We start from the raw sequence: 17158 nt of genomic DNA on the forward strand, positions 1-17158 counted from the left end.
ATAACAGGGGGGGTCAATATCTGTGAAAGCATCCTCCCCATACAGAATTTCAATGTGACTTGACCTGCATTTTCTTGATTTTTTCTCTTCAAATGGGGACACAACAATTGTCTGCTGCCTCTTGTTCCTCGTCACAGTCAGTACCAATTTCTTGCTACTTTCATATTTCCTAATCATGAACTCCTATGAACTATGATTTTCTTTTGCATCTATTTTGTATCAGGATAGAATCCAAGAGTAAACTGATGATGACAATAACCAAATCTTGGACCAAAGAAACAGGACATGTCCACCTTCACAAATTATTACTATCATGCAAGGAAATAATTGGGAATGAAATCACTATGGTCTCCATTATTACTTGAAACCTTGTAGAAGCACACAATCAGCAGGTGATGTTGTACAAAGGATAATTCATAACTGAATAGTTAGTGCACACAGATGTGCGCAGTCATGAAAACCATATACATCAACATAAATAAACTCAAGCCTCAGTAACCAGAATCATGAACTTCAGTGAAGCTATATACACTCTCCAAACAGGGAACACTCACTCACACAAGATTCTCAAATTCTATCCACTAGATCAGTCATGGGGACCCTCCAAACTTTGGTGGAGTCATGAGACTTTTTGTCAGCCATATCGCGGTCTCTCTAGATGACACGGCTCCTTCGCCAAATGGTCGAAGAACACCTGCGAGCTCATCAAGCCTCTCCTGCTCCAGGAGCTTTGCACAGATCTCAAGAAGTGACTCCAGAGCATCAGCTCTCTGCTGCACTATGTTCAGATGATCAAACTCGGCAGGTGCGCTGCCTGCATTTCCCAATTTCAGCGTGCTCACTGGTGATGATTCCTCCGTCACAACATCTACATCACCCATGCCTTGTTTTACTCCTTGACAAGACTCTGTCTTCACATCCTTCCTGTGCTCTTGCACCGCTCCAATCGTCATTTCCTCATTTGGTACTGGTACCTCATTAAGCTTTTGACTTGCACTGTTAACCGGCGCAGCCTCTACTGGACTGCGGGTTCTGATAGTTTTAAGACGTATTGTCTCATCAATCTGTCCATCAGTTGTTGCTGCCAAATTCTCCTCTACATGTTGAGGTGATAAAACATGAGCTGTTAGCTCTTCCTTGTTTCTGGCTTCAGGATCCACTGACATTTGCAAAATGCAGGGATCCTGGGTACCAACAGTTGATAGATCTGAATAGTTTGTCGAGCTGTCTCTTGTTTCCGCTGTTTGCTCTGCTGCTGCTTGTAATGCTTCGCTGGATCCGTTGGCTTTGCCGACTCTCTTTCTGCCGCCACTTGGTTTTCTTGACTGCTTGTCTCCCAGGTTACTCTTGTTGGGTTTTACTGGAAGGTAGATTGGAGAGCAGTTGATTGATTCAGCCAGATACGGCTGGAAATATGGGTGTCTCAATAGCTCCCCAGCCTGTAAAGTATATTCATTTAATTAGCCTGTTATTCATGTATCGACGGCTTTGATTGAAACAGTTGAACAAAGCTTCTGGTACTTACAGTTGGTCTATGTTCTGGATTTTTCCTCAGCATACTCTTAACTATCTGCTTCCTGTGAAAGAATGCTCGATTTGGTAAAAATAAAGTTGATCCACAGTACTGAGAGGTCATTTAAAATGAGGTACTCACAGTGACGATGAGTATATTGGGGGCATTGGGGATATTGACGATCTGTTTATTTTGTTGACTAATGTTGCCATGTCCTTCACAGACACATAAAAGAGTATTTCATGAGTTCCCAACATATATAGAGAGAGAAACTGAAGCAGGCAATCAAAAAATTATGTTGTATAAGCACTAACTGTAGCTTTGAATGCAGAGCGGTGTGCTAAAATCTCGAACATACAGCAACCTGACAGGAAAAGAAGAAAGACAAGCTTTCTGAGCAGCTGTTTAATTCTGTCAATCATTATCACAGAAGACTAGAGTTAACTTCAACAGAAATGGACTGGGAGCTCACCAAGCGACCATATATCAGATTTGTAACCATAAGGTATGTCCGCGAGTATTTCTGGGCACATGTAGTTTGGGGTTCCTACTACCTGAAAAACATAAATTTCAAAGATTGAAAATTGAGAAGTGGAATCTGTCAAGTCGTTTATATATCTTATAAACTTGGGCATCAGTATATCCCTGGGTACATGCTATTTACTTATTTTCATGAACATTTATTCATGTTATACAGTTTTTGCTTTTACGTTTAACTGCTGTAATGCGACTGGTGATCAGAAACCATATTTGATGATTAAAAGGTCAGAGCATTACATGATTTTTTTTCTTTGAAAATTAGTTTTACATGAATGGTGGTTATGCTCGTACATTTCATACTTAATTGGGACTATACACAAGTAACAGATGGTTGTGAATGACTGAACATGTCCTGCCAATTACATGTACATCAATAATAAGTTAGCAAAAGGTTGAGGCGTACCGACGACGCAAGATCCTCCATGAGTAATTTTGCTAACCCGAAATCAGCTGTTTGGAGAGAGAATGAACACACACGTCATGATATTTTCATCTGACCAATGAAGTTGTGTAGTAATTTGAGGCTACATATATGTATCTTACCAACTCGTATGTTGTTATCCTTGGTTAACAAGATATTGGAACACTGCAATGCAGCAGGTGGTGAGGAAAATGTTAGACAACGCTAATACCTCGTACTAGAAATGAAATGATGTATCCATGGGGGCCAGCAGTTATATTTTACCTTGAGGTCACGGTGGAGCACGCGGTTGCAGTGCAGGTAGTCAAGGGCCAAGAGCAACTGTGTGAACCACCGGCACACCCTCTTCACATCACACAAGCACCAAATATACAGTAAGTTTGTGAAGCCTGAACATGTAGGAGTAGCATATTTATTCATCTGATTACAGTAAGTAATAGTGTTGGTACCTCTTCCGAGAAGAGGACGCCTCTTGCCTTCTTGATCCTCTGCGCCCTGTGAATTCGACGTCAGTGAAACAGCAGCAGGTAAGGTGAGCAGAGAAACGCAGGGCGAGGAGGCAAAGTGCAATGAGATGTTCTTACATGTCACCTCCTTCGCAGTAACTTGTGACGATGCAGACGGAGGTCCCCTGCAACCACGAAACAAATTCAGCTCAGTCTTGGCCGACGAACGCCCAGCCCAATCTACAGTAAATTCTAGTGTAGTTGCAGTACCTCGTCGACCCATCCGTCCTTGTACTCGACGATGTAGGGGTTGCTGAGGCTGGCCATGAGGGACATCTGCAGACCCACGAACTGGTGAGCTGAGGCGAGGGGAGGGTTTATTAAGGTTTGAGGTGATTGAGTGATTACCTCCTGGTAGGCGGTCCGCTGGAACTTGTCGTTCTGCTTTGTCAGCCGGATCTTCTTCATCACGTACCTGCTTGGTGAGCCAAAGATTGGGTTGGTTCAAGGGGAAGGAACGGCAGAGGAGAAGGAAGATTGAAGAGAAGAAGTAGAACCTCTTCTTCTCGGCCTTGTGGTGGACGAGGTAGGCGGTGCCGTAGGCGCCCCGGCCGATCTGCTCCACCACCTCGTACTGCTCCATGGGATTCCTTACCTCTTGCTCTTGCTTGCTCGTCTTGTGGAGAGGACAGGGCACGGGGACGGCGCTGGTGATGATGGTCGCGGAGAGGAAACCGTGCATGCACTGCAGCTGCACGCGGCCCGTGTCCACGCGTGTGGAAGTGGCGCAATAATGTCCGGCGCGCTCGCTCTGTGTGTGTGTCGGGTGTGGCCGAGGAGGAAGACGGAGACCAATGGAAGGAAGAGAAGGTTTCCCTTGGTTTTAGGGGTGGTTAGGGCGTGCTTTATGTGGAGCTCAACTAATTAATCCGTCGTCGGTTCATCATTCGATTCCATTTCATTCTCTGGCGGTCGCGGCGCGGTGCAGCGTGCATAGAGTGAGTTGAGTAGTGGAGGAAACGTTGCGCTTCCGGGTGCTGGAGTGGGCCCCTGCTGACTCACGGTGGATGGAGTAGTATTTTCTCTCTATTTTTTTCTTAAAAAAAGAGTCACGCTTGTATTAATAACATCAGCAAACGTGGCATCTCTCTCAAGTCTGAAGAAATCCATGCAGTCCCTGCTTGCCTTTTCCCTGTGAAAAGAGCACCGACCCTTTGGTCTGGTCTGGTCTGGCTCTGGCTGGCATGCAGAAGAATCAAGAAAGGTTTCTCCGTTTCACACTGTCCATGGCATGTGACAACTGTAAATGCCGTCAGCTCCACTCCACTGCGCCTGAGTAGTGGTGTGTGTTTAATACTCTACGGGTAGCCAGTGTAATAAGTAAATGGCGAGCAGTTTTACCTTGTGGCCACCCATGCAGCAGCATTTGCATGTGCCTTTCCTTGGGGCCGTGCAGTGCAGTGTGCATCGGCACCACTGCAGTACAAGTCAATGTCGAGATTTTGCGCCACTGCAGTCTGCACGCAGTCCTGCTCTCTCTGTGCTCCGGTGAAGATGCTGACTGCGACACAAGACAAGGGCACCGGTAGGAGAAACAAATTAACAAAATGAACTCGCCACCAAAGTATTTCACCCGGCTAATCCTTTTAGATAGCGTCCCACGCATTAGCGCTATACTATGCTGCATAGCGTCCGTCTGATAGGTGCTACACGCCTCTCTGGGTCAGGGCGGACCCACCCCTGGTTAAGTAGCGCACAACTCATTTCATCCGAAAAAATGCTCACATTTGCTCAAGTCTTCCAAGTTTAGGCAAACCCTAGTTTTTCCTGTATTTTATATGTGTATGGTAATATGAGGTGATTGTTTTTTTACTGGAAATATGAGGTGATTGTTGGGTGTTTAGCATATGCATTGGAATTTTGCTAGGGTTAGGGTTATGGTTCTTGTTATGTTGGGGTTCGGGTTATTGTTCGATTTCTATGTTAGGGCTAGGGTTTGGTTATATGACTAGGATTTTGTGTTAAGCTTCGCATGAGTATTATGAAATATATTTTTTGTTGTGTTGTTTTAATTATTTTAGGGATGAGGAGAATATGTGTTTATGTCCATCATCTTCAGACCGGGAGGATTCAGAGAGGGATTTGAGAGGGGGCGAGAGAGAGAAACCGTGGCGACCCCCTCTCTGTTCGCCAACTTTGTGTGTAGGCTGGCCAGGGAGGGCCGGCCCTTGCCGGTTATTAATGTTGGAAATATGCCCTAGAGGCAATAATAAAATGGTTATTATTATATTTCCTTGTTCATGATAATTGTCTATTGTTCATGCTATAATTGTGTTATCCGGAAATCACAATACATGTGTGAATACATAGACCACAACACGTCCCTAGTAAGCCTCTACTTGACTAGCTCGTTGATCAAAAGATAGTCATGGTTTCCTGACTCTGGACATTAGATGTCATTGATAACGGGATCACATCATTAGGAGAATGATGTGATAGACAAGACCCAATCCTAAGCGTAGCACAAGATCGTGTAGTTCGTTTGCTAGAGCTTTTCCGAATGTCAAGTATCATTTCCTTAGACCATGAGATTGTGCAACTCCCGGATACCGTAGGAGTGCTTTGGGTGCGCCAAACGTCACAACATAACTGGGTGACTATAAAGTTGCACTACGGGTATCTCCGAAAGTGTCTGTTGGGTTGGCACGAATCGAGACTGTGATTTGTCACTCCGTATGACGGAGAGGTATCTCTGGGCCCACTCGGTAATGCATCATCATAATGAGCTCAATGTGACCAAGTGGTTGATCATGGGATCATGCATTACGGTACGAGTAAAGTGACTTGCCGGTAACGAGATTGAACGAGGTATTGGGATACCGACGATCGAGTCTCGGGCGAGTAACGTACCGATTGACAAAGGGAATTGTATGCGGGATTGATTGAATCCTCGACATCGTGGTTCATCCGATGAGATCACCGAGGAGCATGTGGGAGCCAACATGGGTATCCAGATCCCGCTGTTGGTTATTGACCGGAGAGTCGTCTCGGTCATGTCTGCGTGTCTCCTGAACCCGTAGGGTCTACACACTTAAGGTTCGGTGACGCTAGGGTTGTAGAGATATTAGTATGCGGTAACCCGAAAGTTGTTCGGAGTCTCGGATGAGATCCCGGACGTCACGAGGAGTTCCGGAATGGTCCGAAGGTGAAGAATTATATATAGGAAGTCTAGTTTCGGCCATCGGGAAAGTTTTGGGGTCGCTGGTATTATACCGGGACCACCGGAAGGGTCCCGGGGGTCCACCGGGTGGGGCCACCTATCCCAAAGGGCCCCATGGGCTGAAGTGGGGAAGGGAACCAGCCCCTGGTGGGCTGGTGCCCCCCTTGGGCCTCCCCCTGCGCCTAGGGTTGGAAACCCTAGGGGTGGGGGGCGCCCCACTTGTCTTGGGGGGCAAGCCACCCCCCTTGGCCACCCCCCTTGAGATCCAATCTCTAGGGCCGTCGCCCCCCTAGGGGCCCTATATATAGTGGGGGAGGGAGGGCAGCCGCACCAAGTCCCTGGCCCTTCCCTCTCCCCTTGTAACACCTCTCTCTCTCTCTCTCGTTGGAGCTTGGCGAAGCCCTGCCGAGATCACCGCTGCTTCCACCACCACGCTGTCGTGCTGCTGGATCTCCATCAACCTCTCCTTCCCCTTGCTGGATCAAGAAGGAGGAGACGTCTTCCCAACCGTACGTGTGTTGAACGCGGAGGTGCCGTCCGTTCGGCGCTAGGTCATCGGTGATTTGGATCACGACGAGTACGACTCCATCAACCCCGTTCTCTTGAACGCTTCCGCTCATGATCTACAAGGGTATGTAGATGCACTCCCCTCTCCCTCGTTGCTAGATAACTCCATAGATTGATCTTGGTGATGCGTAGAAAATTTTAAATTCTGCTACGTTCCCCAACAGTGGCATCATGAGCTAGGTCTATGCGTAGTTTCTATGCACGAATAGAACACAAAGAAGTTGTGGGCATCGATATTGTCAATTTACTTGCCGTTACTAGTCTTATCTTGATTCGGCGACATCGTGGGATGAAGCGGCCTGGACCGACCTTACACGTACGCTTACGTGAGACTGGTTCCACCGACTAACATGCACTAGTTGCATAAGGTGGCTAGCGGGTGTCTGTCTCTCCCACTTTAGTCGGATCGGATTCGATGAAAAGGGTCCTTATGAAGGGTAAATAGAAATTGGCATATCACATTGTGGTTTTGGCGTAGGTAAGAAACGTTCTTGCTAGAAACCTATAGCAGCCACGTAAAAAACTTGCAACAACAATTAGAGGACGTCTAACTTGTTTTTGCAGCATGTGTCGTGTGATGTGATATGGCCAAAATGATGTGATGAATGATATATGTGATGTATGAGATTGATCATGTTCTTGTAATAGGAATCACAACTTGCATGTTGATGAGTATGACAACCGGCAGGAGCCATAGGAGTTGTCCTAATTTATTTATGACCTGCGTGTCAACATAAACGTCATGTAATTACTTTACTTTGTTGCTAAACCGTTAGCCATAGTAGTAGAAGTAATAGATGACGAGACAACTTCATGAAGACACGATGATGGAGATCATGATGATGGAGATCATGATGATGGAGATCATGATGATGGAGATCATGATGTCATGCCGGTAACGATGATCATGGCGCCCCGAAGATGGAGATCAAAAGGAGCAAATGATATTGGCCATATCATGTCACTAGTTGATTGCATGTGATGTTTATCATGTTTTACATCTTATTTGCTTAGAACGATGGTAGCTTAAATAAGATGATCCCTCGTAATAATTTCAAGAAAGTGTTCCCCCTAACTATGCACCGTTGCGAAGGTTCGTTGTTTCAAAGCACCACGTGATGATCGGGTGTGATAGATTCTAACGTTCGAATACAACGGGTGTAAGCCAGATTTACACACGCAATACACTTAGGTTGACTTGACGAGCCTAGCATGTACAGACATGGCCTCGAAACACGAAAGACCGAAAGGTCGAGCATGAGTCGTATAGAAGATACGATCAACATGAAGATGTTCACCGATGTTGACTAGTCCATCTCACGTGATGATCGGACATGGCCTAGTTGACTCGGATCATGTTTCACTTAGATGACTAGAGGGATGTCTATCTGAGTGGGAGTTCATCGAATAATTTGATTAGATGAACTTAATTATATGAACTTAGTCTAAAATCTTTACAATATGTCTTGTAGATCAAATGGCCCACGCTAATGTTGCCCTCAACTTCAACGCGTTCCTAGAGAAAACCAAACTGAAAGATGATGGCAGCAACTATACGGACTGGGTCCGGAACCTGAGGATCATCCTCATAGCTGCCAAGAAAGATTATGTCCTAGAAGCACCGCTAGGTGACGCACCCATCCCAGAGAACCAAGACGTTATGAACGCTTGGCAGTTGCGTGCTGATGATTACTCCCTCGTTCAGTGCGGCATGCCTTACAGCTTAGAACCGGGGCTCCAAAAGCATTTTGAGCAACACGGAGCATATGAGATGTTCGAAGAGCTGAAAATGGTTTTCCAAGCTCATGCCCGGGTCGAGAGATATGAAGTCTCCGACAAGTTCTTCAGTTGTAAGATGGAGGAAAATAGTTCTGTCAGTGAGCACATACTCAAAATGTCTGGGTTGCATAACCGCTTGACTCAGCTGGGAGTTAATCTCCCGGATGACGCGGTCATTGACAGAATCCTTCAGTCGCTTCCACCGAGCTACAAGAGCTTTGTGATGAACTTCAATATGCAGGGGATGGAAAAGACCATTCCTGAGGTATATTCAATGCTGAAATCAACGGAGGTGGAGATCAAAAAGGACATCAAGTGTTGATGGTGAATAAAACCACTAAGTTTAAGAAAGGCAAGGGTAAGAAGAACTTCAAGAAGGACGGCAAGGGGGTTGCCGTGCCCGGTAAGCAAGCTGTCGGGAAGAAGCCAAAGAATGGACCCAAGCCCGAGACTGAGTGTTTTTATTGCAAGGGAAGTGGTCACTGGAAGCGGAACTGCCCCAAATACTTAGTGGACAAGAAGGCTGGCAACACTAAAGCAGGAGCTGTGGAATAAGCGGAGACTGGCGAAGGACGAGGTGACGATGCGCGTCGGGAATGGTTCCAAGGTCGATGTGATCGCCGTCGGCACGCTACCTCTACATTTACCTACGGGATTAGTTTTAAACCTCAATAATTGTTATTTAGTGCCAGCTTTGAGCATGAACATTGTATCAGGATCTCGTTTAATTCGAGATGGCTACTCATTTAAATCCGAGAATAATGGTTGTTCTATTTATATGAGAGATATGTTTTATGGTCATGCTCCGCTGGTGAATGGTTTATTCTTAATGAATCTCGAGCGTAATGTTACACATATTCATAGTGTGAATACCAAAAGATGTAAGGTTGATAATGATAGTCCCACATACTTGTGGCACTGCCGCCTTGGTCACATAGGTGTCAAACGCATGAAGAAGCTCCATGCAGATGAACTTTTGGAGCCTCTTGATTACGAATCATTTGACACGTGCGAACCATGCCTGATGGGTAAAATGACCAAGACTCCGTTCTCAGGAACAATGGAGCGAGCAACCAACTTATTGGAAATCATACATACTGATGTGTGCGGTCCAATGAGTGTTGAGGCTCGCGGTGGCTATCGTTATGTTCTCACCCTCACTCATGACTTGAGTAGATATGGGTATGTCTACTTAATGAAACACAAGTCTGAGACCTTTGAAAAGTTCAAGGAATTTCAGAGTGAGGTTGAGAATCAACGTGACAGGAAAATCAGGTTCTTGCGATCAGATCTTGGGGGAGAATACTTGAGTCACGAATTTGGCATGCACTTAAGGAAATGTGGAATAGTTTCACAACTCACGCCGCCTGGAACACCTCAGCGTAATGGTGTGTCCGAATGTCGTAATCGCACTCTATTGGATATGGTGCGATCTATGATGTCTCTTACCGATCTACCGCTGTCATTTTGGGGCTATGCTTTAGAGACTGCTGCATTCACTTTAAATAGGGCTCCGTCGAAATCCGTTGAGACGACACCGTATGAATTATGGTTTGGGAAGAAACCTAAGCTGTCATTTCTAAAAGTTTGGGGATGTGATGCTTATGTCAAGAAACTTCAACCTGAAAAGCTCGAACCCAAGTCGGAAAAATGCGTCTTCATAGGATACCCTAAAGAAACTATTGGGTATATCTTCTACCTCAGATCCGAAGGCAAGATCTTTGTTGCAAAGAATGGATCCTTTCTAGAGAAAGAGTTTCTCTCGAAAGAAGTAAGCGGGAGGAAAGTAGAACTTGATGAAGTATTACCTCTTGAACCGGAAAGTGGCGCAACTCAGGAAAATGTTCCTGAGGTGCCTGCACCGACTAGAGAGGAAGTTAATGATGATGATCATGAAACTTCAGATCAAGTTGCTACTGAACTTCGTAGGTCCACAAGGACACATTCCGCACCAGGGTGGTACGGCAACCCTGTCTTGGAAATCATGTTGTTAGACAACGGTGAACCTTCGAACTATGAGGAAGTGATGGCGGGCCCAGATTCCGACAAATGTCTAGAAGCCATGAAATCCGAGATAGGATCCATGTATGAAAACGAAGTATGGACTTTGACTGACTTGCCCGATGATCGACGAGCCATACAAAATAAATGGATCTTTAAAAGGAAGACAGACGCAGATGGTAATGTGACCATCTACAAGGCTCGACTCGTCGCTAAGGGTTATAGACAAGCTCAAGGGGTTGACTACGATGAGACTTTCTCACCCGTAGCGAAGTTGAAGTCCGTTCAAATCATGTTAGCAATTGCCGCATTCTATGATTACGAGATATGGCAAATGGACGTCAAAACGGCATTCCTTAACGGATTTCTTAAGGAAGAATTGTATATGATGCAGTCGGAAGGTTTTGTCGATCCTAAGAATGCTAACAGGGTGTGCAAGCTCCAACGCTCAATCTATGGGCTGGTGCAAGCATCTCGGAGTTGGAACATTCAATTTGATGAGATGATCAAAGTGTTTGGGTTTACACAGACTTATGGAGAAGCCTGTGTTTACAAGAAAGTGAGTGGGAGCTCCGTAGCATTTCTCATATTATATGTGGATGACATACTGTTGATGGGAAATGATATAGAATTCTTGGAAAGCATAAAGGCCTACTTGAACAAGTGTTTTTCAATGAAGGACATTGGAGAAGCTGCTTATATATTAGGCATCAAAATCTATAGAGATAGATCGAGACGCCTCATTGGTCTTTCACAAAGTACGTACCTTGACAAGATATTGAAGAAGTTCAATATGGATCAGTCCAAGAAGGGGTTCTTGCCTGTATTGCAAGGTATGCAATTGAGCACGGCTCAATGCCCGACCACGGCAGAAGATAGAGAAAAGATGAGTGTCGTCCCCTATGCCTCGGCCATAGGGTCTATTATGTATGCCATGCTGTGTACCAGACCTGATGTAAACCTTGCCGTAAGTTTGGTAGGAAGGTACCAAAGTAATCCCGGCATGGAACACTGGACAGCGGTCAATAATATCCTGAAGTACCTGAAGAGGACTAAGGATATGTTTCTCGTTTATGGAGGTGACGAAGAGCTCGTCGTAAAGGGTTACGTCGATGCTAGCTTCGACACAGATCTAGATGACTCCAAGTCACAAACCGGATACGTGTATATTTTGAATGGTGGGGCAGTAAGCTGGTGCAGTTGCAAGCAAAGCGTTGTGGCGGGGTCTACATGTGAAGCGGAGTACATGGCAGCCTCGGAGGCAGCATAAGAAGCAATCTGGGTGAAGGAGTTCATTACCGACCTAGGAGTCGTTCCCAATGCGTCGGGCCCGATGACTCTCTTCTGTGACAACACTGGAGCTATTGCCCTTGCCAAGGAGCCCAGGTTTCATAGGAAGACCAGGCATATCAAGCGTCGCTTCAATTCCATTCGTGAAAGTGTTCAAAATGGAGACATAGATATTTGTAAAGTACATACGGACCTGAATGTAGTAGATCCGTTGACTAAACCTCTCCCTAGAGCAAAACATGATCAACACCAGAACTCTATGGGTGTTCGATTCATCACAATGTAACTAGATTATTGACTCTAGTGCAAGTGGGAGACTGTTGGAAATATGCCCTAGAGGCAATAATAAAATGGTTATTATTATATTTCCTTGTTCATGATAATTGTCTATTGTTCATGCTATAATTTTGTTATCCGAAAATCGTAATACATGTGTGAATACATAGACCACAACACGTCCCTAGTAAGCCTCTAGTTGACTAGCTCGTTGATCAAAAGATAGTCATGGTTTCCTGACTATGGACATTAGATGTCATTGATAAGGGGATCACATCATTAGGAGAATGATGTGATGGACAAGACCCAATCCTAAGCGTAGCACAAGATCGTGTAGTTCGTTTGCTAGAGCTTTTCCGAATGTCAAGTATCATTTCCTTAGACCATGAGATTGTGCAACTCCCGGATACCACAGGAGTGCTTTGGGTGCGCCAAACATCACAACATAACTGGGTGACTATAAAGGTGCACTACGGGTATCTCCGAAAGTGTCTGTTGGGTTGGCACGAATCGAGACTGGGATTTGTCACTCCATATGACGGAGAGGTATCTCTGGGCCCACTCGGTAATGCATCATCATAATGAGCTCAATGTGACCACGTGGTTTATCACAGGATCATGCATTACGGTACGAGTAAAGTGACTTGCCGGTAACGATATTGAACGAGGTATTGGGATACCGACGATCGAGTCTCGGGCGAGTAACGTACCGATTGACAAAGGGAATTGTATATGGGATTGATTGAATCCTCGACATCGTGGTTCATCTAATGAGATCATCGAGGAGCATGTGGGAGCCAACATGGGTATCCAGATCCCGCTGTTGGTTATTGACCGGAGAGTCGTCTCGGTCATGTCTGCATGTCTCCCGAACCTGTAGGGTCTACACACTTAAGGTTCGGTGACGCTAGGGTTGTAGAGATATTAGTATGCGGTAACCCAAAAGTTGTTCGGAGTCCCGGATGAGATCCCGGATGTCACGAGGAGTTCCGGAATGGTCCGGAGGTGAAGAATTATATATAGGAAGTCCACTTTCGGCCATCGGGAAAGTTTCGGGGTCGCCGGTATTGTACCGGGACCGCCGGAAGGGTCCCGGGGGTCCACCGGGTGGGGCCACCTATCCCGGAGGGCCCCATGGGCTGAAGTGGGGAAGGGAACCAGCCCCTGGTGGGCTGGTGCCTCCCCTTGGGCCTCCCCCTGCGCCTAGGGTTGGAAACCCTAGGGGTGGGGGCGCCCCACTTGGCTTGGGGGGCAAGCCACCCCCCTTGGCCGTCGCCCCCCTTGAAATCCAATTTCTAGGGCCGGCGCCCCCCTAGGGGCCCTATATATAGTGGGGGGAGGGAGGGCAGCCGCACCAAGTCCCTGGCCCTTCCCTCTCCCCTCGTAACACCTCTCTCTCTCGTTGGAGCTTGGCGAAGCCCTGCCGAGATCACCGCTGCTTCCACCACCACGCCGCCGTGCTGCTGGATCTCCATCAACCTCTCCTTCCCCTTGCTGGATCAAGAAGGAGGATACGTCTTCCCAACCGTACGTGTGTTGAACGCGGAGGTGCCGTCTGTTCGGCGCTAGGTCATCGGTGATTTGGATCACGACGAGTATGACTCCATCAACCCCGTTCTCTTGAACGCTTCCGCTCACGATCTACAAGGGTATGTAGATGCATTACCCTCTCCCTCGTTGCTAGATGACTCCATAGATTGATCTTGGTGATGCGTAGAAAATTTTAAATTCTGCTACGTTCCCCTACAATTAAGTCACAGTGTAGCGCCTTACAGACAGGCGCTACATGAGATAGTAAAGCGCCTATGAGTTTAACACTACTTAACCAAGGATTGGGCCCGACCTAGCCCTGGCTGCCACGCTGGCGAGGCGCGTAGCGCATGTTAGACGGGCGTTATGCAGTTTAGTATAGCGCCGATGCGTCAGGCGCTACGTGAAAGGGTTAGGTGCGTGAAATAGTTTCATGGAGAAGTCATTCTGTGAATTTGTTATGCCTCTGGATCAATTTTGTCAATTTTACCGCACTAGTAAGAGTACTTACCACACATGGACATTTAGAAAAAACAAATTAACAAACTTAATTTATTTGAAATAACAGTTACATCGTCCTATAAGAAGAGGTACAATTTCGCTCAGAGGATGTTCAAACCAATCCTGAGTGATGAAAATCTAGCTAATCTAGAAAGTTCTCGAGCAACCTTATTCGCTTCTCTATAATAATGTTCAAAACGAGTGAGAGGAACAATGTTCAAAACAACTGAGAGGAATATCACAAGAAGAAGAAAAATAACAATTAGCAAAAACTGCCGCCCCCGCTCCCACGGAATGTCCTCCGTTCTTCAAGATGTCGATGACCTCCACATTATCATAATTGATAACAGGATGGTTGCAGCCTGCCTTTTGTGGAGATAAGCCATATCTTAACACCAAAGCTTCAGCCGTCAAAACATCAACACACTAGTCAATCTTCCGATTTCCTCCAACAATGATTTTTTCTTTGTCATCTCTGATTAGAGCACCAACTGTGCCTCTAAGCAGGTGTTGATTAAAAGATGCATCAACTGAGTACTAGTATTTCTCACCATAAGTACCAAGAAGTGATAGAGATTAACTCATGAACATTCTGAAGGCCCAGAATAGACAGATTTTGGTCTGGCAAAAGGAGTAAGGGCATCTCCAATGCGAACCCTCAAACAGCCCGCATACTTCGGACCACGTTGCGTGGACTGCGGAAGCCATTCAATGCGGGCCTGTATCGGTTCGCAGGACGGTCCATACGCACTTTGGCTCGCAAACATGATAGAAACATGGGGGGGGGGGCTTTGCGGGTGTTCGGACAGCACCCACACCCGCTTCTGACCATCCCGGCCCATCCAAAATTATTCTCCCTCGCCCGCGCACGTACCCGCCCGGCACCAGCTGCCCGAATTCATACCGCTGTAGAGCGGCCGCTCCACATTGAAGTCAGCCCAGAGCGGATGCGACCTCTCACTGGCTCTGCCATTGAAGCGGCACGCTAACGAGGGCGCCGCACGCGAAGCGTCCCCGGTGTCCGCGTCTGTTCAATGTCGGAGACACGTTACTGGACGGGACAGATATCTACCATGCCCGTTCAATGCCCGGTCCATCCGTATGCCGCCATTAAGCAGGCTAACCGACCTAGAAACCCACTCCGATGGCGCGCATTTGTTGTGAATCGTTGCATGGAAAACAAAAAAAAAAATCTACGCACACGCAATGATCTATCCATGGAGATGCATAGCAACGAGGGGAGAGTGTGTCTATGTACCCTCGTAGACCGTAAGCGGAAGCGTTTCATAACGCGGTTGTGTAGTCGAACTTCTTCGTGCTTCAACCGATCAAGTACCGAACGCACGACACCTCCGCGTTCAGCACACCTTTAGCTCGGTGACGTCCCTCGCCTTCTTGATCCAGCAAGACGTTGAGGTAGTAGATGAGTTCCGTCAGCACGATGGCGTGGTGACGGTGATCGTGAAGTGATCTCTGCAGGGCTTCGCCTAAGCACTACGAAAATATGATCGGGGGTGTAAACGGTGGAGGGGGGCGCCGCACACGGCTAGGCAATTGTCTGGGGTGTGCTAGGGCGGCCCCCGCATATATATAGGTGGGAGGGAGAGGGGAGGCTGCCAGGAGGCACCCCAAGTAGGTCGAATCCTACCTGGGGTCCTTCCCTTGGCCGCACCCCCCTGCCATGTTTGTCGGAGGGGGAAGGAAAGAAGGGGGGAGAGGGAAGGAAGGGGGAATCCCATTCCACTCTTTCTTTTCCCTTCCCCTCTTTCCTTCTCCTCCTAGGCCGGCCCATATGGGGGGCGCACCAGCCCCTTGTGGCTGGTGCATTTCCCCTCTTGGCCCATAAGGCCCATATCTTTTTCCGGGGGTGCCTGGAACCCCTTCCGGTGACCCAATAAGTACCCGGTACCCCCCGAGACACTTTCGGTGTCCGAATACCATCGTCCTATATATCAATCTTTACCTCTCGACCATTTCGAGTCTCCTCGTCATGTCTGTAATCTCATCCGGGACTCTGAACAACATTCGGTCACCAAATCACATAACTCATATAATACTAGATCGTCATCGAACATTAAGCGTGCAGACCATACAGGTTCGAGAACTACGTAGACTGTTGGGGAACGTAGCATGAAATTTCAAAAAAAATTCCTACGCTCACGTAAGATCTATCTAAGAGATGCATAGAAATGAGAGGGGGGAGAGTGTGTCCACGTACCCTCATAGACTGAAAGCGGAAGCGTTTGACAACGCGGTTGATGTAGTCGAACTTCTTCTTGTTCCGACCGATCAAGCACCGAACGTACGACACCTCCGAGTTCTGCACACGTTCAGCTTGATGACGTCCCTCGAACTCTTGGTCCAGCAAAGTGTCAAGGGAGAGTTCCGTCAGCACGATGGTGTGGTGACGGTGATGGTGAAGTGGTCCGCGCAGGGCTTCGCCTAAGCACTACTTGAATATGACCGGAGGCGTAAACTGTGGAAGGGAGTGCCGCACACGGCTAACAATGTTTGTTATGTGTTCTAGCAGTGCCCCCCTCATATATATATATAGGTTGGAGGGGAGGAGAGGCAGCCAAGGGGCACCCCAAGTAAGAGGAATCCTACTTGGGGTCCTCCCAATTTAGCCTCCCCCTTCCCTATTCCTATTCGGAGTAGGAAGGCAAGAGGGGGAAGGGGGAATCCTATTCCCTTTTTCCTTTCCTCCTTCCCCTTTTCTACTCCAATTTGGACAACCCATATGTGTGTGTGTGTGGGGGGGGGGGGCGCACCAGCCCCTTAGGGGCTGGTCTATCCCTCTCTTGGCCCATTAGGGCCATATAGTTTGTCGGGGGTTGCCCGGAACCCCTTCCGGTGACCCGATACGTACCCGGTACCCCCGGAACACTTCCGGTGTTCAAATACTATCACCCTATATATGAATCTTTACCTCTCAACAATTTCGATACTCCTCGTCATGTTCGTGATCTCATCCGGGACTCCGAACAACATTCGGTCACCAAATCACATAACTCATATAATACAATCCGTCATTGAACATTAAGCGTGCGGACCCTATGGGTTCGAGAACTATG

At 47.2% G+C, this 17158-nt stretch overlaps 1 protein-coding gene across 1 annotated transcript; it reads right to left on the reverse strand.

Annotated features, from left to right (window-relative positions):
- Positions 1–324: 324 nt before the first annotated feature.
- Positions 325–3898, reverse strand: LOC125551993 (serine/threonine-protein kinase Nek6-like). The gene is made up of 13 exons (XM_048715432.1): positions 3478–3898; positions 3329–3395; positions 3191–3256; positions 3059–3105; positions 2924–2969; positions 2739–2819; positions 2597–2639; positions 2457–2503; positions 1986–2067; positions 1828–1877; positions 1655–1728; positions 1526–1577; positions 325–1439 (listed from the first exon to the last, which is right to left on the reverse strand). Exons 1-13 carry the CDS (start codon positions 3660–3662, stop codon positions 591–593), a joined length of 1689 nt encoding a protein of 562 aa, XP_048571389.1. The 5' UTR covers positions 3663–3898; the 3' UTR covers positions 325–590.
- Positions 3899–17158: the final 13260 nt, after the last annotated feature.

This window comes from Triticum urartu, chromosome 1 (assembly GCF_003073215.2).
Source record: "Triticum urartu cultivar G1812 chromosome 1, Tu2.1, whole genome shotgun sequence".
NCBI classification, from domain to species: domain Eukaryota; kingdom Viridiplantae; phylum Streptophyta; class Magnoliopsida; order Poales; family Poaceae; genus Triticum; species Triticum urartu.

Bases quoted from the DNA above. Each gene is read 5' to 3' on its own strand.
- LOC125551993 (XM_048715432.1), bottom strand. From the start codon at position 3,662: ATGCACGGTTTCCTCTCCGCGACCATCATCACCAGCGCCGTCCCCGTG. The intron at 3,396-3,477 runs GTTCTACTTCTT...CTCACCAAGCAG, and splicing joins CACAAGGCCGAGAAGAAGAG to GTACGTGATGAAGAAGATCC. The intron at 2,504-2,596 runs GTAAGATACATA...CTCTCCAAACAG, and splicing joins GGATAACAACATACGAGTTG to CTGATTTCGGGTTAGCAAAA.